Below are 24,196 nucleotides of genomic sequence, written 5' to 3'. Positions count from 1 at the left end.
AATGTTGAATACTTCAGTACTTCCACTTAAGTATGGTGTTTAAAGAGCACCTCAACTTCTACTCATGTCACTTTTTTGATAGAGCACATGTACTTTTACTTAAGTCTGGGTCTCTAGTACTTTATACATCTCTGAGCAAAAGTGGATTCAGACACTCTTAATGCTTTTGCGTCATGAGCTTTAGACTTTGCGCCTAGATCATCAAAATAGAGCCATTCATGATATTGTGATGGATTCATTGAGCAGACAGAGTGTCTATCATCCATGTTTTGTGTTTATCTGTGTGAGTGTGTGTGTGTGTGTGTGTGTGAGTGTGTGTGTGTGATATTCACCTGCAGATCAGATCAGAGATGGTGCTGTTGTCATAAATTAGTTTTATTTTCTGTTCTGCAACACAACAAATGCAGACACAATTGAACAAACACATCATTCTAGATAATGCTTCAAGACTGCATTAAGACTCCTAGTCATCATATAACGCACTCCGATTATTCAGATCACATTTCAGATCGCTCGCTTTCGCTTCAAATCATTTGCGGCGACTCATGCTGCAAGGACGGATCTGCGTTTTCCCAGTCGCTATTAAAGCCATTGTTTTTGAACATGCATAATTGTCCGTGGCACAACGTCACCGGTTGCTATAGTTTTGATAAAAATATTTCTCACTGGGGCTTAATGCAGTCAACCGAGTGTTTATTCAGAGCCATCAGAAGCTAAAAAAACCAGAGCGAGAGCGTGTGAGCCGGTGTTCATGAACACACACACACACACACACAGGACTTTAAAGCAGAGGTTTGTGGTCAATCGTACTCAGTGGACGTCATTTCCGATCCGCTTGGTCTCTGCTGCTGACAGGCTCTCATCCGTCTAGTCCTTCTTCTCTATCGGTAAGGCTGAGATTAAAAACACACAGAAAGAGAGAGAAAGACAGATGAAATACTGATGATGTGCTGTCAATCACAACCTCTCAACCTTATTCTCCACTGCAATGACAGAACAATGAAGCCTGCTCACTGTTGTCATGTGTTTAAGGGTCATCAGCATCTTAAATCCTTGAACGTTTTGAATATTTTGACCTTTTAAAAAAATTTATGTACATTTAGGATGGCACAGTGGCTAGCACTGTGGCCTCACAGCAAGAAGGTCTCTGGCTGGGTCAGTTGGCATTTCCGTGTCGAGTGTAAACTTCTGCTGCTGAGAAACCCGCAAATGTGAAAAGGGTCCATTATTCTGCTATTAAGCTGAGTGTATAATAATGTGTCTATATACTAATCTATACGTCTTAGCGGTGTCTGTAATACTGACTTTAATTTAGACTGATTCTGCTTTTTTTTAAAAGAGTGCTGTTATGATGATGTTTGCATTACTGTATTAATAAGAATTTGAGTAATAAATGCCTTAATTATAACAGTGCTCTATTTCTCAGTGTTTCTACAGTGGAAACTAAATTATAAGCTAGTTTGCATGTTTTCCCTGCGTTCGCGTGGGTTTCCTCCGGGTGCTCCGGTTTCCCCCACAGTCCAAAGGTGAGTTGGGTAGGCTAAAACTGTCCGTAGTGTGTGTTTCCTAGAGATGGGTTGCAGCTGGAAGGGCATCCGCTGCGTAAAAACTTGCTGGATAAGTTGGCGGTTCATTCCGCTGTGGTGACCCCAGATTAATAAAGGGACTAAGCCGACAAGAAAATGAATGAATGAATGATGTTAAATTTAAATTCTTCTTCAAATAGTGCTGTTTTTTTTTCCAACACGTGTAAATATAATAGTTTTAATAAGTAATTTCGAATGACTCGAATAACTTTTGTCTTCACCATGATGGTTATTTTGCAGAATGCTGGTCTTCGGCTTAAAGTGTAATTTAAAGCTGAACAGTTTTAATTAGATTTACTAGGCATGCTGGAATAATTAGGCAATTTTAAATATTAGAGTTTTTAATATTGACCGTATCAGTTTTTACATTTAAATAAATATCACATTCAAACGGTTAAATAAAACCACAGAAAAACAAGAAAAAACAACAGAAATATTTCCTTTGCTCTGTTAAACATGATTTATCAACGAAAATACACATACACACACACACACACACATATATATATATATATATATATATATATATATATATATATATATATATATATATATATATATATATATATGTGTGTGTGTGTGTATGTGTGTGTGTGTGTGTGTGTGTGTGTGTGTACATATTTTCGTATTTATTTATTTATTTATTTATTCATTTATAAAAGAGAGGAGTGTTAGGATAATATATATACACATACATACAGTGCTCAGCATAATTAAGCAATAATTAAACACCCTTTCTTAAAATGAATATTTTTCTCCATTTCTCAGTGAATATACGAAATGTATTTTGGTGCATTTAAACAAAACAGATTTATTAAACATATATTTCTTCAAATATTATTTTAGCCAAAAAAATATGTAGAAATTGAAACATAATACAATAAAATTCAAGCAAAATATTGCAACAAAAACTTACAACCTACAAAATTTCAACTAGATTTTTCCATTTTTTTTTTGCTTCTGGTTTTTCCTCCTTTTAATTTTGTCTTTAATATTTTTCTATAACTTTGTTTAAATTTGGATGAACTAGTTTTTGGACTGTTATCGTGAGTTATTTGTTAGATAAGCTCCAGATTTGGCTTCAGTACTGTATTATCTAATGTATATGCACAAATATAATATAGTATAGCTTCCTATTAAAATATGAATTTAAAAGAGAGATTTGCAAGGGGTGTACTATATATATATAGTCGGAATTATTAAACCCCCTGAATAATTAGCCCCACTGCTTTTTTTTTCTGTTAAATCTGTTTAACGGAGAGCAGATTTTTTTCAGCACATTTCTAATCACAATAGTTTTAATAACTCATTTCTAATTACTGATTTATTTTGTCTTTGCCATAATGACAGCACATAATATTTGACTATAGTGTTCAAGACACTTCTATACAGCCTAAAGTCACATTTAAAGGCTTAACTAGGTTAATCAGGTTAACTAGGCAGGTTAGGGTAATTAGGCAAGTTATTGTATAACAATGGTTTGTTCTATAGACTATCGAAAAAGAATGTAGCTTTAAGGGGTTGATAATTTTGTCCTTAAAAAGATTTTTTAAAACTTAAAAACTGCTTTTAAACAAATAAGCTTGTAAACAAATAAGACTTTCTCCAGAAGAAAAAATATTATCAGACATACTGTGAAAATTTCCTTGCTCTGTTAAACATCATTTGGGAAAAATTGAAAAAAGAAAAAAACAAGAAATCAAAGGGCGCTAATAGTTCTGACTTCAACTGTTTGTGTATATATACATGTATGTGTATATATATATATATATATATATATATATATATATATATATATATATATATATATATATATATATATATATATATATATATAATACATAATACAATTAATTTTAAGAATATATATCCAAACTAAACTTTGTAATAATTGATCATATCAGCGTTCTTACACATTTTTACTACTAAAATTCAATGACTTTTCCAGGACTTTTGCAAGACTTTCAAATAAATTTCCATGACCTAATGTTTCCTGTAATTTCTATGTACACATGGTAAATAATTAAAAAATAATGTTCAAAGTTATTACAGTATATCATAAAACATGCAACAACCTTTTTATTCATTCATTTTCTTGTCGGCTTAGTCCCTTTATTAATCTGGGGTCGCCACACCAGAATGAACCGCCAATGTATCCAGCACATGTTTTATGCAGTAGAAACATCCACACACACTCATACACTATGGACAATTAGCCTACCCAATTCATCTATAGCGCATGTTTTTGGACTATGGGGGAAACCAAAGCACCCGGAGCAAACCCACGCGAACGCAGGGAGAATATGCGAACACCACACAAAACTGCCAACTGACCCAGCCGAGGCTCGAACCAGCGACCTTCTTGTTGTGAGGCGACAGCCCTACCTACTGCGCCACTGCGTCACCCCCTACAATCTTTTTAGTTTAAATTTACTTAGATGTACTTTCACATCATTAGTGCTGTGTAAGCATTATGTTTGTCCATGGACCGAAAAGAATTAAAGACAACTAACCCATATTTAAGTACAGATATTTGTTAAACTAATTTCCATGATTTTTCCAAAACTTTGTGGGTTTTTCAAATTTTCCAAAACTTTTCCAGGCCTGAAAAATGCCATGTCAAAAAAAAATGTCAGGTTTTTCATGACCGTATAAACGCTGAAATATTTATCAGATATTTAATTTTTAAAAATGTGAGTTACCTACTAGTTACTTAAAGAGACAGTTCAGTTTATATAGAGGATTGGAACAACTGGAGCATGAGTAAACAATGACAGAACTTTCATTTTTGGCTAAAATAACTCACTAAAAGGGTATATGCCGAACTAATGTTTTTCCCCGTACTGATTAACTTCCGGTGACCTGTTATTGTGAACTTTTCTAATTTATACGGTTCCTTTTACAGCATCAATGTTGTAATGTAATTAAAATACTTCCAGCTAAATAAACTTTGGCATTCATTTAGTTGCTCAATCGTAAAACGAGATAAATAGCCGTTTACTCGCACGCGCCCGTCAGAATCAGCAGGATATCGCAGAAGCTTCATTGAATATACTGGTAAAATAAATGCTCATATTATACAGACATGGCAGGGAAATTTGTATTAAATGCAGTGCTTCTTGTACAATCTGATACCCACTTTATATCGGATATCACTCAGCCAGTGGAGATCGCTGATTTTAAAAGAAAACAGACCTTAACCATACCAATTTTTGCAATAACATACAGTTGACCGGAAGCGATTAACCCAGGTTACTGGCAAATTAAAAGTCCTAATAGCATGCTTCGCCATATACCCTATACTATGAACTTTTTAACAGCTTCATGATATTCTTGAAAATGTATATTTAAAAATACATATAAATATGGAATACATATTTGAAAATCTGACTGTAAATGATTATAATCTCTACTTTACAAGTTGAAAAGTATTCCAGGTGTCATAAATGTCATAAAAACGGTAAAATTAAATATGGCTGTCCTGCTTTAAATGATCTTTATAATCCACTCAGCATCTGATTATACATTAAATAAATCACATTCTGTGTGTCAATGACATGTTGAGCTGTGTAACTTTTTGCTTCTATTCATCACGTGTTTCCAGCTGAATGTTGTGTGATGACGGATCCTCACGTTAGACAGAGGATAATCTTCCAGTAATGTGTGTAACTGTTGTCAGAAAACATGACACAGCAGTTTAATGAAGGAATCACTGAAGGTGCTGCTGAACCGACTCCGCCCTCTAGTGGACCAATGAAGAACTGCAAGTCAAACAATCAACTCCTGCATCTTTGATTACAGGATAGAGATCAGAAAAATTCATTTACTTAGACTTTCTCTCGCATTATAAGATCCATTCAATCTATCAAAAAAAAAAAAAAAAAATCAATAAAAAAAGTATTTGTCTATAGTTTTCTACATTATCTCCTATCGTTGTATCTGAATTGTAGCATCAGTCTTTCCCTGGAGATATCTTAGATCTCTATAAACGATTGAATTTGCTTTTTATGGTCACACTTTATTCCTACATCCATAGTAGGAAAATAGGTGGAAAAATATACTATGTGATCACTATGGAGTGTTTTTACCAACACTCTTCCTTTGTGTTCAACAAAAGAAATAAACTCAAAGAGATTTGGAAGGTAATTAAGTGATTGCAGATTTTTTTAAAGGGTGAACTGTCCCTTTAAGGCACTATTTTGTATCAGAAAGTATATTACAGTACCTTTGATTTCCAATTTGCACTCCACCTCGTCTTCTCCGAGTTCATTTACAGCCCTGCAGGAGTATTTGCCACTGTCGAAGGTGCTGGGTTTGCGGATATTGAGCGTCAGAACTCCCTGGTTATTCTGCATCAGGAACTTTGGATCGTCACCAATAATCATCTTGTTCTTCATCCAGATGATCTTCGGCTGGAAAGAAAAATGGAGACGTCAAGCTGTAAAGCTACACTTACTCTGCTCACAGCCAGCGCTGGGTGAGTTACTTCAAAAAAGTTATTAATTGCATCATAAAGATATACAGATACAGTTGAAGTCAGAATTATTAGCCCCCCTGAATTATTTGCCACCCTGTTTATTTTTTCCCCAATTTCTGTTTAATGGAGGGAAGATTGTTTCAGCAGATTTCTAAACATAATAGTTTTAATAAATCATTTCTAATAACTGATTTATTTTATCTTTGCTATGATGACAGTAAATAATATTTGACTAGATATTTTTCAAGACATTTCTATACAGCTTAAAGTGACATTTAAAGGCTTAACTAGATTAAAAAGGTGAACTAGGCAGGTTAGGGTAATTAGGCAAGTTATTGTATAACGATGGTTTGTTCTGTAGACTATCAGAAAAAAATTAGCTTAAAGAGCTAATAATTTTGTCCCTAAAAGGGTTTTTAAAAAATTAAAAACTGCTTTTATTCTAGCCGAAACAAAACAAATAAAGCTTTCTCCAGAATAAAACATATTATCAGACATACTGTGAAGATTTCCTTGCTCTGTTTAACATCGTTTAGAAAATATTCAAAAAAGAAAAAAAAATTCAAAGGGGGCTAATAATTCTGACTTCAACTTTATAAGAGATATACATCTCGATGCATAGATAACAGAAATGTCACTTTTTAACTCTTTAAATGAGGCAAATGTGCCCTTGTTAAAACAGTTTAGGAGAAACGCTTAAGAAATTTTCAACATATGTATCAAATAGAGCTAATAAAAGATTAATCCCAATTAATCGCTTACAAAATAAAACCTTGCATTTACATAATGTTTGTGTATTATGCATATTTATTTAGTTAGTTTTTTTTTTGTTTGAATATAAAATTGAAGTCAGAATTATAAGCCCCTCTGTTTTTTTCTGTTTAACGGAGAGCAGATTATTTTCAGCACATTTCTAAACATAATAGTTTTAATAACTCATTTCTAATAACTGTTTTATTTTATCTTTGCCATGATGACAGTGAATAATATTTGACTAGATATTTTTCAAGACACTTCTACACAGCTTAAAGTGACATTTAAAGGCTTAACTAGGTTAAAAAGGTGAACTAGGCAGGTTAGGGTAATTAGGCAAGTTATTGTATAACGATGGTTTGTTCTGTAGACTATCAAAAAAACAAAAATTAGCTTAAAGGGGCTAATTATTTTGTCCCTTAAATGTTTTTTAAAAAATTAAAAACTGCTTTTATTCTAGCCGAAACAAAACAAATAAAGCTTTTTCCAGAATAAAACATATTATCAGACATACTGTGAAGATTTCCTTGCTCTGTTTAACATCGTTTAGAAAATATTCAAAAAAGAAAAAAAAATTCAAAGGGGGCTAATAATTCTGACTTCAACTCTATAAGAGATATACATCTCGATGCATAGATAACAGAAATGTCACTTTTTAACTCTTTAAATGAGGCAAATGTGCCCTTGTAAAAACAGTTTAGGAGAAACGCTTAAGAAATTTTCAACCTATGTATCAAATAGAGCTAATAAAAGATTAATTCCAATTAATCGCTTACAAAATAAAAACTTGCATTTGCATAATGTTTGTGTACTATGCATATTTATTTTGTTCGTTTTTTTTGTTTGTATATACAGTTGAAGTCAGAATTATAAGCCCCTCTGTTTGTTTTTCTGTTTAACGGAGAGCAGATTATTTTCAGCACATTTCTAAACATAATAGTTGTAATAACTCATTTCTAATTACTGATTTATTTTATCTTTGCCATGATGGCAGTAAATAATATTTCACTATATTGTTCAAGACACTCCTATACAGCTTAAAGTGACATTTAAAGGCTTAACTAGGTTAAAAAGGTGAACTAGGCAGGTTAGGGTAATTAGGCAAGTTATTGTATAACGATGGTTTGTTCTGTAGACTATCAAAAAAAAAAATAGCTTAAAGGGGCAAATTATTTTGTCCCTAAAATTTTTTTTTAAAAATTAAAAACTGCTTTTATTCTAGCCGAAACAAAACAAATAAAGCTTTCTCCAGAATACAAAATATTATCAGACATACTGTGAAGATTTCCTTGCTCTGTTTAACATCGTTTAGAAAATATTCAAAAAAGAAAAAAAAATTCCATTAATTAATCCACTGATTAATCCCAATTAATCGCTTACAAAATAAAAGCTTGCATTTACATAATGTTTGTGTACTATGCATATTTATTTTGGTTTGTATATCCAGTTGAAGTCAGAATTATAAGCCCCTCTGTTTTTTTTTCTGTTTAACGGAGGGAAGATTTTTTTCAACACATTTCTAAACATAATAGTTTTAATAACTCATTTCTAATAACTGATTTATTTTATCTTTGGTGATTACAGTAAATAATATTTGACTATATTGTTCAAGACACTTCTATACAGCTTAAAAGGCTTAACTAGGTTAATTGGGTGAACTAGGCAGGTTAGGGTAATTAGGCAAGTTATTGTATAATGATGGTTTGTTCTGTAGACTATCAAAAAAAAATATAGCTTAAAAGGGCTAATAATATTGACCTTAAAATAGTTTTAACTAAAACAAATAAGACTTTCTCCAGAAGAAAAAATATTATCAGACATACTGTGAAAATTCCATGGCTCTGTTAAACATAATTTGGGAAATATTAAAAAAATAATAATAAAAAAATCAAAGGGGGGTTAATAATTCTGACTTTAACTGTTTTTAAAAATGTTGTGAAATGAGCGTATAGGCAACTGCATCAGAAGTTCTAAAACAATTGCAAAAATGAGCGCACTTCCTCATCGCAGAATAAGATTAATGCTGTAGTGTTTTACCTTGGGGAAGGCTCTGACAGCGCAGCTGATGGCAGTGCTGTAGCCGATAGTCACGGCTCGGTCCACCAGTGGCGCAGTGAACTTCGGAGCACAGTTCATGTCCTTCTCTTTATAAGGAGGGGGTTTGTAGTCCAAACCTGAGAGGGAAACATTCAGAGACTGACATCAAAATCCATAATATTTCAGAACGCTCCACTAAAGCTGCCACTACAAAGGACATTTCTGACAGCGACCTGTTTGTGTGAATATATTATTGTTTTCATAGTTTTAAGCATAGATTATTATTACAAGTAAACTGAAAATGCAATATGGTTCAGTGCATTTATAAAGCCACAGATTTAAGTAACTTGTTCTATGCTCTGTATGATTGTATTTGGCGTTGTGTTGATTATAAAGTGCATTCAGGAACATACTGTAGCATCATTTTCTGTTAATGTGTGTATTTTCTCCGTACACATTTGCCCAAAAGTAATAACCTATTATTTTATTTTATTATTTTATTTTTTATTTTTATAATGTTTTATTCTTTTTTATTTTATTTTAAATTATTTTTTATTTAATTTATTTATTCTTTAATTTTATTTAATTGTATTATTTAATTTTATTATTTATTATTATTTTATTTAATTTTTTAATTTTTAATTATTTTTTATTTTATTTTATTGTATTTTATTATTGCATTTTATTATTTTATTTTATCATTTTTTATATAATTTTTAATTTTATTATTTTATTATTTGTTATTATTTAATTTATTATTCATTATTTAATTTTATTTATAATTTTTATTTAATTAAATTAAATTATATATTTGTTTATAAAATTATTTTGGAAGTGAATTTAATTCTTAAAAAAAAAGAAAACAGTTTTACACACACTGACTAAATAAACCATGTAGTATGCACTATATAAAACCCATGCAAATTTACATAAATTTTACAATGTTCTTTACTTACAAATTTACTTCACACTACCATCATCCCACTTTACTTAAATGCCCATAAACTGAAAAAATTGACTGTATGACTAAAATTACAACTACTAAACAAACAGTATAGAATAAGGCTACTAAAGAGTAACCCCTAACCAATACATAATCAATGACGTTAGTAAAATGGTATATGAACCACCAGGCTTGTTTAAAACTATACAAAATAACACAAAGTGAAAATAAAATAGCAGAAAAGCACACGCCATGATAAATACACAACAGCAGCAGCATGAACGGTAAATGAACAGAATCAGCATGGTACTGTATCTGCATGCCAATCACTCTCAGCTAGTGCCACTAATCTTATTTACTGATAATTGCAGGACTTACAGAAAAACTACCAATTGCATGCTGGTCATTTCTTTTGCTCTGTATTTGTATTGAAATGAAAGTATAGAGTGTGTGCCTCTGCATTTGTGTGTATAACAGGTCAGGGACGTTCAGTTTTCTAAGGGCAGATAAAGTTGAAGTCAAAATTTAGACACACACACACACACACACGCACGCACGCACGCACGCACGCACGCACGCACGCACGCACGCAAGCACGCACGCACACACACACACACACACACACACACACACACACACACAAACACACAAACACACAAACACACACATATAAAGAGTGAGAGAGAGAGAGAGAGAGAGAGAGAGTACTGGTCAACAGTTTGTGGTTAATCTTTCATTCATTTTAATTGTTAAAATTTATTAAAAATTAAAATTAAGTTAAAATTAATTAAAAATTAAAATTTATTAAAATTTTAAACAACTGATTTCTTATTGTATGTAGTTAAAAAAATATTACTCCAGTCATTACTGCTTTTATTACTATTACCATTAATAATAATAATAATATAAAATAATTAAATTAAATGATAATCTACTTTTGAACAGTTATTTTATAGTGCAATAACATTTCACAATTTTGCATTTTGTTCTGTACATTTCTTTTCAATTAAATAAATGAAGCCTTGGTTCACAGGAGAAGCTTATTTTAAAACATTTACAAATCCAACTGACCCCAAACTATATACATGGATGGATGAATGGATGGATGGATGGACGGACGGACGGATAGATAGATAGTACTTTTAAAAACATGTTGTTTTTATTATACTACAAGGCTGCTGAATCCTTGTATCTTAGCTGATGAACACAGCTAAAGCAGTGCTAGGCATTATAGTAGGATATTACTATGCTGAATGATATCAGTTATTTCACAGCCTTAAGAAAAAATAATAAAAAGTAAACTAATCACATCAAAATAGAACAAACGGCTTCGCTTTAAGGATGTAGAATCAGCAGACTGATTTAGTTTTATTGAATTATTAGAAATTAATGCACTAACAATATGCATTCTTTTTTTAATTCAATGGACCAGAGAGTGTGCTAACTGCAGTATAAGTAAAATATTAAACTCTGTGGAGTTGTTAGAGAATGATGCACATCTGAGGTGTAAACACACACACTCCTCTTGGCTGTGCATCATTTTCAAAATGATCATTAATATGAGCGGTTGTGCAAACTGACCGGATTTGGAGATGATGGCGTTGTTCTTGCTCATGCAGGGGTCTTCACTGAGGCCGCAGAGGTTTTCACTGTAGACGCGGAACATGTACTCGTTTCCGATGATCAGATCCGACACGGTGCAGTTTGTGCGGCGATTGTGTTCATACACTGTAAACCACTCCTACAAATCAGAAAATCAACTAGTCAATACACGACTATAGATCATAATATCTGGTCAAGTCAGGGTTCACAGTGTAAGACATACAGTTGAAAGCAGAAGTTTACACACACTGTATAAAAAGTCAGATGTTAATGTGACTAAACTTTTTCTCTTTTAGGTAAGTTAGGATGATCATATTTGCTTCTGTTATGCTTAATACAGAATAATGAGAGAGAGATTGTTTAAGAAATTGTTATAACTTTTCTCGGAAGTCAAGTTTACATAAAATAAGATTATTCTGCCTCCGATGAAGCTCAGATGATGATGTCGAGGTTTTGGAAGTTTCTGATTGGCTAATTGACAACATTGGAGATAATTGGAGGCACAACTGTAGAATAGTATTTAAGGAGAACCTCAAACACACTGCTTCATTCTGTGACAACATGGGAAAATCAACAAGCCAGAATCAACAAAAAAAGCCAGATTACAGTTTGCTAAATTACACCGGGAAAAAGGAGATTTCTGGAGACATGTCCTGTGGTCTGATGGAACTAAGATTGAACTGTTTGGCCATAATGACCAGTGTTACATTTGGAGGACAAAGGGGAAAGCTTACAAGCCTAGGAACACCATCCCAACTGTGAAGTATGGAGGCGGCAGCATCATGTTGTGGGGCTGTTTTGCTGCAGGAGGGACTGGTCCACTTCACAGCTTAGATGGCATCATGAAGAAAGAACATTATGTAGAAATACTGAAGCAACATCTCAAGATATCAGCCAGGAAATTAAAACTCGGCCACACATGGGTCTTCCAAACAGACCATGACCCTAAGCATACTGCCAAATTAGTTCAAATGTGCTTTAAGGACAACAGAGTGAATGTTTTGGAGTGGCCATCACAAAGCCCTGAACTCAATCCTATAGAAAATTTGTGGGCAAAGTTGAAAAAGCTTGTGTGAGCAAGACAGCTGACAAATCTGACTCAGTTACACCAATTCTGTCAGGAGGAATGGGTCAAAATTCCTTTAAACTATTGTGAGAAGCTTATGGAAGAATACCCAAAACATTTGACCAAAGTTATACAGTCTAAAAGCAAAGCTAAAAAATAAAAACTTTTTAGTAAACTTTTGACTGTCTAGAAAATCATAAAAAAATCTCTTATTATTCTGGCATTTAGCAAATGTAAATCATTGAGTTAATCCTAACGAACCTGAATTAATAAACATTTAGTATGATTTACCATCAGAAGTTTAAACAAATGGTTATGTTCCTTTTTTTAGAGTGTATGTAAACTTCTGGTTTCAATTGTGTCAAATTCACTGACTTTTACTGACTAAAACGGCAATTTTCATGACCCATGTTTATCAGAAAAACTGGCAGCTGTCTGAGCAAATGAGCAAAGTTACACTGTGATGGGACAGAATAGACTGTGGTGGCCTGTAATTATAGTAACACACCAACAAACTGCACTCAGAAAGGGCTTACAGTACGTACAGTACCAAACCTTCACAGGAAAACCAACCATTTTTTTTTGTCCCATCTAAATTCAGCCCATCATCATTTACTCATTTACCGCAGTAAACAGCTGGTTTGTGAGTGTTTGGTGAATAGATGCTTACTCACCTTGGTTTTCTTCTCTGCTTTCTGTATGGTATATCCAGTGATCTCACAGTTGCCGTCATCTTTGGGTGGTTTCCACTCTAATGCTGCATTGAAGCCCCAGACATCAGTCACATGCACTCCAATCGGAGGGCCAGGTTTATCTGAGAAACAGATTTAATGGAGTTATACTGTACTGTAAATCAGGGATCAGCACGTGAGGTTGATTTTAGGGATGTTAGATAAACATTAGGGTCATGTTGGAACTTTTTAAAATTTGATTAAAGCGGTCACACTTTACTATGAGGGTTCATTAGTTAATGTATTCGCTAATGTGTTAAAATAATGAACTTCATTTGTACTGCATTTATTAGTCGTGGTTCAGCATTTACTAATGCATTATTAAAATACAAATCCATGCTTTTAACAGTAGTTAATGGCCTGTGAATAAGCATGGACAAACAATAGACAACTTTAATTCTATTAAATCACATTAACAAAGGTGAATAAATACTGTACACTGAATAATGAATGTATTGTTCTTTGCTTAATCGTGTTAGTAAATACATGAACTAATACAAGCTTTATTGTAAAGTCTTACCATTAAAGTTAATAACTAATTATGTAATTAAAATCAATCACAATTAGTTAAAAATGAAATGATTTTTATTTACATGAACTAATTAACTGCACAATGTAAACATTTTAATATTTTTCAAGTTCATATATTTACACAATTAAATTAATTGAATAATCATTTGACTCAAAAAATGTTATTCAATTAAATTCATCTTCATTTCCATAGCGCTTTTACGATGCGAATTGTGAATTAAAACTGCTTCAGTCCAGATTTAAAATAAATACATAATTTTTAAATAATTTATATTTATATAACTACAATAAATTAATAAATTCATTAATTAAAACTATTTATTAACTGTTAAATGACCAAAATATTAAACATATATTATAGATAATGATATGAAATCGATTAAATAAATTAATTAATTAATTAATTGATTTATAAACTATATATTATCTGTTAAATTATTAACATCTAATACAATCATTATACTTATGAATTAATAGGAAATCCCTAAAATAAACAAATAACTTAATTAAAAACATTCATTATTTGTTAAATTATCAACATATTATACATTTATTCTACATATTAATTAATATGAAATTCATAAATGAATAAATTAATTATTTAAAAACATTTGTACTGTCTGTTAAATTATTAAAATATTGTACATTTATTATACATATTAACTTATATGAAATCCTTAAAATACATAAACAACTTAAGTAATTTAAAAACTATATATTATCTGTTAAATTATCAAAATATCCTACAATCATTATACACATTCTTTAATATGAAATTAATTAATACATTTATTTAATAAAAACATTTATTATCTGATAAATTATCAAAATATTATACATTTATTATACATAATTCATATGAACTCTTTTAAATAAATAAAGAACTTAATTAAAAAACTATATATTATCTTTTAAATTATCCAAAAATTATACATTTATTACATATATTAAATATTATGAAATCCCTTAATTAAATAAATAAATTAAATAATTAATTAATTTAAAGACAATTTATTATCTGTTAAATTATCCAAATATTATAAATTTTTTTATACATAATAATGAATAAGAAATCCTTCAAATAAACAAATGAATGAATTAATTAAGTTATTAATTGGTTTAAAAACTTTATTATCCGTTAAATTATCAAATTATCCATTTATATTGCATATTAATTAATATGAAATCCATCAAATAAATAATGAATTAATTAATTATTTCATTCATTCATTCATTTAAAAACTTTTCATTATCTGTTAAATTATCAAAATATTATACATTTATTATACATATTAATTAATGTGAAATCCCTCAAATACATAAAAAAGTAATTAATTTAAAAACGATTTATTATCTGTTAAATTATCCAAATATTATACATTTAATATACATATTAGTTAATATGAAATCCCTCAAATAAATAAAATAATTAAAAATATTTATTATCTGTTAAATAATCACCATATACAATTGTTATACATATTAATTATTATGAAATATTTAGAAAATCCCTCAAACTAATTAATTTATATATATAATTTAGCATATACATTTGCAAATACAATAAATAAAATAAATAAAAGATGGATAAAACCCTACATACATACATTATAATTTCTGTTTCTCCTTACCTACAATTCTGATTTCTATAGTGGCCGAGTCCTCCATGTTTTCAATCTTCAGTGTAAGTGTGTATTTTCCAGAATGATCTCTCTCAGCCGCACGGATGAAGAGGATCGAGTCCACATTTGAGTTCCTGACGCCCACTTTCTTCTCGTCCACTGGCTGGCCGTCCTTCAGCCATGTGGCAATAGGACGAGGTTTGCCCTGGAAAAAAAACACATGTTTGTACTGTATGAAGGTTGCTGGTTTGAGGACCGGTTGGGCCAATTGGCATTTCTGTGTGGAGTTTGCATGTTCTCCCCGTGTTGGCGTGGGTTTCCTCCAGGGGCTCTGGTTTCCCTCACAGTCCAAGCACATGTGTTATAGGGAAATTGATGAACTAAACTGGCCGTAGTGTATGTGTGTGAAAAAGTATGTATAGGTGTTTCCCAATGCTGGGTTGCAGCTGGAAGGGCATCTGCTGCAGAAAACATATACTTCAATAGTTGTTGGTTCATTCCACAGTCATGACCCCTGATATATAAGGGATTATGCGGAAGGAAAATGAATGAATGAATGGTTCTAATGCACTATACCTGGAAGGGGATGACGAGGTTGATTTTCTCTCCGACTCTTCGGATGTACTTGGTTCTGAGGTCACGAGGCAGACGGATCTTTGGATGCTCTGAATCGGGTGGAGTAAATCAGTTTAAAATTAAGTGTGAAACATAATATACCCATTCCAGGCCTCTTCTGTCCTCCTCACCCATGATCTCCCTGACGGTCACCGGCTGTCCCAGCAGTGCAGGAGGGCTTCGGCCTGCGATGTTCACTGCAACCACACGGAAGTTCATCTTCTCTCCGGTGGGAAGATTTCTGACCACGAAACTCTGGCGCTCCACCAGATCTGTGTTAGCGGGATGCCACTCCGACTCTGACACACAGACACAGTGCAGGAATAATTATTCATGGTAATTCAATCTAAAATTACATTAAAAGTACATTATTTATATTCACATTACAATTAAATTATTGATTTTTGCATAAATAATTACATTAATAATGATTAAAGTCATTGTTTATATTTGCATAAATATTTACGTTTACAATAATTAAATCATACATTTAAATACATCAATTAAATAAAAAATAAAACGTGAAGATATCTTGCTAAATGTATTTATATTTTTGTGAATAAATAAATAATTGTTTACCTAAATAGTATCAAATACTTAAATAATTAATAACTCTTAATTAAATAATTAATAATAATTAAATCATAAATCAATCAAATGAAAAATTGATTAAATTATTTTTACTTTATTAATATTTGTATAAATAATAATAAAATATATAAATTAATATATATATATATATATATATATATATATATATATATATATATATATATATATATATATATATATATATATATATATATATTATTTTTTTAAGAAATATATTCTTTTAAATATTTAATACATTTTACTTGATTTCAGTATGTTTATCATTATATCATTATAATTTTTTTAAAGCCTTATACTCACCCATCTCATTATTAAGATATTATTATAGTAGGATTAAAGCAAAGTGTCAGCTGTCTGTAATAATTAAATCATAAATTCAAATAAATCAATTTTAATTAAATCAAAAATAAAATGCACTATTATCCTATGAATAATTATAAGAAAAATAAATATATAAAAATATAATATCTTAAAAATAACAAATATATTTACCTAACTAAGAGAATACAAATACTATATACGAAATAAACAAATTATATATATATATATATATATATATATATATATATATATATATATATATATATATACATATATATATATATATATATATATATATATATAATACAACAAAAAAATGTTAAAAATGCCTTTTTTTTCATTTTTTTCTTTTTGTGGAGTTTACAGTGGGGTCAGGATCCCCTATGCTTCTTGCACAACCTCTATGAAGTGTTGATTTTAGGTCTAGAATAAATGTAATCTGACAGACTCACCTCCTTCCTTGCAGAACTCAATGATGTATCCGTCCAGACCTCCAGCGCCGATCTTCTCAGGAGCGAGCCACTTCAGAGAGCACGTGGTGTCCGTCACATCATCCACCGTCAGCTTTGTGGGCTCGCTGGTAGGGGCTGACAAATACAGAATATATGATTCATGTTTTTATTTTCCCTTGTTTATTTATGCTTTCGAAGTGCATTATGCGATCTTGATCTTTCTTCCAACAACTTTTAACCTTGACAAGTTTGAAAAAGTGACTTTTATGGACATTTGTAATAGTTTGCAGTGCTATATTGTCTGGGTTGGTGTTATATATTACGCTACAAAAACCTTTAATAAACTGCCAGCACATTTCCTGTTATTTTGCAGGCTTATTTCTTATACATTATATCATTTCAAACTACTAAAATGTCAATAAAAGTCACGTTGTTAAATTGTAGAGTTGAATTCTCAACACCAAAAGTGGACAGAACAGAGATCAACATACCATAAAGCAATTCACAAGTATATAATATCTCTCCAATACTTGTACTTATCCTACAGTACAGATTATGGATACTCTACCCACACTGCGAACAGGTGGATGGAAACCAAGCTTATAAATGTGTTAAATAAAGAAACAGTCCAGTGTTCTCACCAATCGGCATGAACGGTTTCGAGTTGAGGCTGGGAGCTGAAATGCCGATGCCGTTGACAGCAAACACCCTCATTTCATACAAGATGCCCTCAATCATGCGCTTGGCCTCGTATGTGGTGCTCTCGTAGACGTCAAAGTTCAGTTTCGTCCATCTAGATGATCCTTTCTTCTTCCTCTCCATCAGATAGCCTGGAAAACACAAGCAGAACTGATTCAACTTTCTCATTCACATAATGCAATCAACATTTTTCCTCATTATTTCACAATAGAGTACGTCTAAACTTTATTCGTTTTATTTTCGTGTCTCCTTAGCTGGAGCATTAAAAAAATGTATTCCATTAAAAAAAACATTCATGGAGCATTTGTATTATGTTTTAGAGGACGAATTTTAAATAATAATGATCTTTTTTTTTATGAGAACACTTGTGTAACCTTTTCCTATCTCTTAGAAAAATTCAGGCTCCCAAAAACTCACTTCTTTAGACGCCCTATCATACACCCGGCGCAGTGTGGCGCAAGGCGCAGCGCAGTAGTCTTTTGGTAGTTTCAGCTTGGCGCAAGAGTCGTTTTGAGGCGTTGCGCTGCGCTGTTTAAATAGCAAATGCATTAGCGCTCATTTGTGCGCCCATAGGCGTTCTGGTCTAAAAAGGAAGGCGTTCTGAGGCGGACCGCTGGCGCGTTGCTATTTTGAGAAACTATAATAGATTTTTCATTAGACCAAAACTAACCCGGTCTAAACTCCAGCGCAGAGTTGTGCCTCGCTTACACACTGCTTAATACACACAAGAGAGCAATAGGCAAATATCTTTACATATGAAAAAATGTAAATATTAAGGATATATATAGGATATAATAAGAATATATAGGATATAAATATAAAGGATTAAAATATTACAAAACATATTATTTTCTAGCCTACATAAATATGAAAAATCACTGCTTTTATATCTTCTTCATTTCGGGAGGATTTTCAGTTCATTCATAACAATTTGCTTTTGTATAATGTTATTATTATTAGCAGTATTATTTATTATATCCATATTTATATTTGTTTTATTAAAAACAAGCTTAGATTTGTCCACCTGTCAGGTTTTAGACCATATGGGGCACAGCATGTGTTTTAGGATATAACTCAGGTTTTTGAGCACATTTTGTTATTATTGTTCATTTATTCGTTTGCTGGAAATTAAAACTGAATTTAGAAATAGTTTTGAAACAAATATTTGCGCTTAACAAACAAAAGTATTTATTTATAGACTAATTGATGTCTGTGCGTAAAGGTTTCTCTATCCAAGAGCGAAAGTGAAAATGATCCATTATCTCTCATTCTCACGCAGTAGATGCTCTGTTTAACTGTTTTCTGTTAAAAAAAACTGTGAACTGTTTGCTTGTGAAATGCTCATTTTTTTCACTTAGACTTACTTTGCGTCCTGTAAATAGCGAATGCGCTCTTGGCGCGACGCAGCTGGCTCTTAAAGGAAATGGGAGATGAGACTCTAATTGGTTTATTCTTAAAACACACCTATAACTCATTAAGAAAATAAACTCAACCCTTTTAGATCATGCGCCACGGCACAAGGCAGATTTCCCGTCCTTAAATTAGCAAAAACGCGTCCTGACACGCCCTGAAAGCGTTTGCGCCCTGCGTTTTGCGCTCTGCGCATGGACCGTCAAAATAGAGCCCTAGGTATTTGCCGACTGGTGAATTCATAAGAAATACATTTCCTCACTTCCCCCATACACCTCTTAAACAAGAGATTGATCAGATTTTGGAAATAAAAATCTCCAAGGGTGCTATCTCCAACATATATAAAACAATTTTCTCATTCAATATAATGTCAGAATCTTCATCTTTGTCCAAAATAAAATTAGACTGGTGATCAGATGTCATGCAGCATCCACCTGGATGACACAACGGCAGCCATTTTGCACCAGACCGCACACCACACACCAGCTGATTGGTGGAGAGGAGACAGTTATGATATGGGGAGGGTTAGGGGGCCATGGTGGACAGAGGCCAGTGGGCAAATTTTCTAGGATGCCGGCGTTAAACCCCTACCACTTTTCAAATGACATCCTGGGATTTGTAATGACCACAGAGAGTCAGGACCTCGGTTTAACGTCTCATCCTGAAGACGGCGCTCACTGAGCAGTTTAGCTTCCCCATAACTATACTGGGGCATTAGGACCCACACAGACTACAGGTTGAGCGCCCCCTGCTGGCCTTTGCTAAGACCACCTCCGGCAGCAACCTAGCTTTCCCATGTGGTCTCCCATCCAGGTACTGACCGAGCACAGCCCTGCTTAGCTTCAGTGGGCTGCCCGCTAGCTCTCTATGTATCCCGTCTTGCATATTTAACCCTGTCTGTTGCTGTCTTTTTCCTTCTCCTTTTTCTCTCTTGCTTTTGAATGACACAAACTTATCTAAGAGAGTATTAGGAAAAGAAATTGCGTGATAGTTTACATTTAACGGTAATGACCAACTTAGATGTCATTTGTTAATTTATTATTATTATTATTATTATTATTATTATTATTATTATTATTATATGTGTATGTATGTTTTTTTAATTGTTTGGCTTGCTTGTTTCTTTGTTGTTGTTGTTGTTTACTTACTTAATTTTCATCTCAATATGGTTAAGAGAGTAAGGAACGTGTTTAATTACCACTCAGTATTTCTTTCCTCAACATTGTGAAAATAATGTATTATGGTGTTTCTTTCCCTCACTTGTAAAACCTCTCTGATTGAGAATTGTCAATAAAAAGAGTTAAACTTAAAACCTTCCACGTCTCAGATAAATAACTTTAACTGTGTTAATTATTTAAAGTGATAGTTCACCCAAAAACGAACATTTACTCACTATTTACTCACCCTCAAGTGGTTCTAAACTTTCTTTCTCCAGCTGAATTCACAAGAAGATATTTTGAAGAATGATGAAAATTGGTAACCATTGACTTGCATAGTAGGAAAAACAAATACTACGGAAGTCAATGGTTACAGGTTTGCAGCATTCTTCAAAATATCTTCTGTAAAGAATGACAGAATTTGCAGTTTTGGTGATTGAATTAATTTAGAAATAATTCTCATGCATGCACTGGCTGTATTTTATGACCTGAGTTAAGTGTGTGCGTACTTGCAGTGAAATTAAACTAGCTTGACATCATTTTAAAACTGAATCATTTAAAACACAGTTCATTTGAAGTCCTGTTTACCCTTTAAAGGTGCTCCTCCATCAAACTTTGGAGGATCCCAGACGATATTAGCAGTGTCTTCTCCAACTCCAGTGCACTTCACGTTTTCAGGAGGATCAGGAACATCTGCAAATGAACAAAGAGTTTAAAAATATCTGCAGCAGCATGGGTTTGAGTAGCCAATCGCAGCGGCCGCCCAAAACCTGTTGCACCCTATCCCGGTTCACAACAGTGTTTTTCACCCCCGAACTCTGATTTTCAGAGACATGTTGGCAGGTTAAGGCTGATTTATACTTCTGCATCAAACACCGGCGTATGCTACGGCGCTGACACATAGCCCTTCGCCGTGGCCATCGCCGTCACTGACGTGCACCTCTCTAAAAAAATAACTACACGTCGCAACAACGCGTAGTGCAAGCTCTGTGATTGGTCGGCTTGGTAGCGCTGACGAGTCAGGGCGGGACCGAGAGCCACGCGAATGGCGCGAACCCAATGTAGCGATTGTTTACAAGTGTGGAGTCCCGTGAAGGAGCTCCGGATGGTAAGTTTTGTTTTGTGATTACCTCATAGTTAAAGTTGTTGCACGTCCGCCGGTTCCTGCCTCAAAATGAGCGAGTTTGAGTCACTTGTACATCCCGGAAGTGTTCAGGAAAAGCAAAAAAGCAACGAAGAAACTCGACACAGAGGAACATTTACACCTCACTGCCAACTAGCGTTTCGGAAGTGTTAATGCAGACCGACAGAGACAGCGCGCAGAAGTATAAATGCACAGCCACGCACGTTGCATGCGCCATGGGTTACGCCGGTCACTTGACGCAGAAGTATAAATCAGGCTTTAGATGATCTCTCACTTTTGTATGTTGTAGTGCTGTATTTTTACCGATTAGTTCACATATCAGGAATGTATGTTTTGTTAGCAGATTGAAATAAGCGAAGTCCGCATGTGTTTAGCGCTTTTTCTTAACACAAACACAACAGCAGTCTCGTAGTGATTGGGTTGCTTTTTAGGGGTTAATAATTGTGATATCCCAATTGCAATAGAGATATACTGTAGACTGTAACATTGTAAAAAGATATCTCTGTAGATGGAAAGCATTTCATGTCACGTTCAGGCTTATAATCGTAAAGTGTGAGCAAAATCCCCTGTTTTGTCATCACTTTAGACATTACGCTAGAGAATCATTCAAACACTGGCTCTAAAGTGACGTTGGTGAATTAGTAACAGCTTCTGCTGTTTCTATGTCTGCAGATGTGAATGAATGAAGAAAGTAGTTCCTAATAAAAAGGAGTTTTAGACTCTCCGTGTTTGATTTTCTTATTATATACACGTGTTTGATTTGCTTATTTTATATATATATATATATATATATATATATATATATATATATATATATATATATATATATATATATATATATATATATATATATATATATATATATATATATTTTTTTTTTTTTTTTTTTTTTTATCATCTGGGCAAACTAAAAGAAATAAAACTTTCCAGAAGAAAAACATAACAGCAAATACTACTTAATTTATCGTCAACTAATCTTCCATCTGAATTCACCTCATAACATAATAAGTAGGGAGTATTTGATAAAACTGCTTTCTGCCTTTGACTTCGGTTTTATGTCACAGAATGATTAAAGGTCCCGTGAATTGTTTTGTAATGTGCATTTTGATTCGATGTTTGACGTTACTAAAACATGGAGGAGGCAGGACATAGTAGCTTCTTCCCTTTTTTTAAAACAGCCATTAGCATTTTGGTTTATCAGCCAGTGAGAGTGATTGAGCTTAAGCGCATCAAATGAAAAGGGGTGGGGCATGCCAGACACTAGAGAGCATTTGATTGGTCAGAAGTTTTGCTGAGAAACTGAAGTATGAGGTGATGTGCATAAAACCGTTGATCCATTTGGGCAGAAGTGACAAACTATAAGCCTTACATGTTTATATCAAATTGATATCTTCTAAACACAAATGTTGGTGTGCACTACCTCATAGATATCCTAAAAACCAACAATACTAATATCTAAAAAAAACTTTATTTTTATTTCATGGGACCTTTAAGAAATCACATTATTTCACAATGATAAAGGCTAGCATTGCATTATAATTCAGACATTCAGTCATAGCAGATGTGATTGATTTATCTGATCTGCTGCAGGATACTCACCTACGATTTTGATGAACAGGTTGGCTTTGTCTTCTCCGGCCGGGTTGGTGACGGTGATGGTGTAGTTGCCTTCATCTTCTCGCTCTGCTCCTTCAATGATGAAGCAGCTCAGGTCTTTCTTGTTTTCCACACGCACTCGGCCCTCTGAGTCTGTCACCGGCTGTAAGGCACATCGCTTAGATTGAGCGCCATTCACTAGTATGGGCTTTCAGAATAAACTTTAACAGTAATATTTCACAGTAGGTATTTTTGTTCTTGCAGATTCTACATTACCCACAATGCCAAATCTGAGATAAATACCTTGGCTAGATAATGACATGTATAGCTGTCTTTCCTTATTGTTGAATGTCTGTACCTTATCATCCCTCATCCAGCAGACGGTGGGAGCAGGTTCTCCAGTGATCTCCACATCCAGACGCAGCTTGTTTCCAGCAACAACAATGATGGTGTTTTGGGAAACCATGTTACCAGAAACATCCAAATGGATTTTGGGAGGATCTTAAAAAGACAATTTCAAGACACCAAAATGAGAATGTATTAAATTATCATTTCATTAATTTTTTTATACAAAGATGTTCTAAAATATTGAAATGAGACTAATTGTTAACAATAACACATCTCTGCTTACAATTACCCAAGTGCTGCATTAGGAACTTATCAATAACATTTAACTGCAAAAATGGTCAACAACAAAATAACTTTTATGGAAGCAATGAAAAAACTATAAGAAGCAATAAAAACACCACAAAAGCAATCATGAAAAAAGACCTCTATGAAAGCAATAAAAAACTGTAAGAAAGCATAAAAAACATCAAAAAAAATTTAATGGAAACAATAAA

General features: G+C 32.9%; 1 protein-coding gene across 9 annotated transcripts in view; it reads right to left on the bottom strand.

Moving 5' to 3' along the window:
* Positions 1-357: 357 nt before the first annotated feature.
* Positions 358-24,196, bottom strand: part of mybpc2b (myosin binding protein Cb) — a 360,595-nt gene continuing 336,756 nt past the window's right edge. For all 9 annotated transcript variants that reach the window (XM_087308605.1, NM_001013511.2, XM_087308606.1 and 6 more), the window contains 13 exon segments: positions 23,713-23,855; positions 23,358-23,517; positions 21,203-21,307; positions 17,990-18,178; positions 17,349-17,483; positions 16,095-16,262; positions 15,925-16,013; positions 15,358-15,553; positions 13,139-13,278; positions 11,378-11,537; positions 8,854-8,990; positions 5,812-5,998; positions 358-893 (listed from right to left, as the gene is read on the bottom strand). In XM_087308605.1, coding sequence (XP_087164731.1) covers positions 868-893; positions 5,812-5,998; positions 8,854-8,990; positions 11,378-11,537; positions 13,139-13,278; positions 15,358-15,553; positions 15,925-16,013; positions 16,095-16,262; positions 17,349-17,483; positions 17,990-18,178; positions 21,203-21,307; positions 23,358-23,517; positions 23,713-23,855 — 1,835 coding nt within the window. In that variant the 3' untranslated portion in view covers positions 358-867.

Source organism: Danio rerio, chromosome 24, assembly GCF_052040795.2.
Source record: "Danio rerio strain M-AB ecotype USA chromosome 24, GRCz13ab, whole genome shotgun sequence".
In the NCBI taxonomy this organism is placed as follows: Eukaryota; Metazoa; Chordata; class Actinopteri; order Cypriniformes; family Danionidae; genus Danio; species Danio rerio.
The sequence above is the reverse complement of the archived record's forward strand: the minus strand, read 5'-3'. Positions and strand labels throughout refer to the sequence as shown.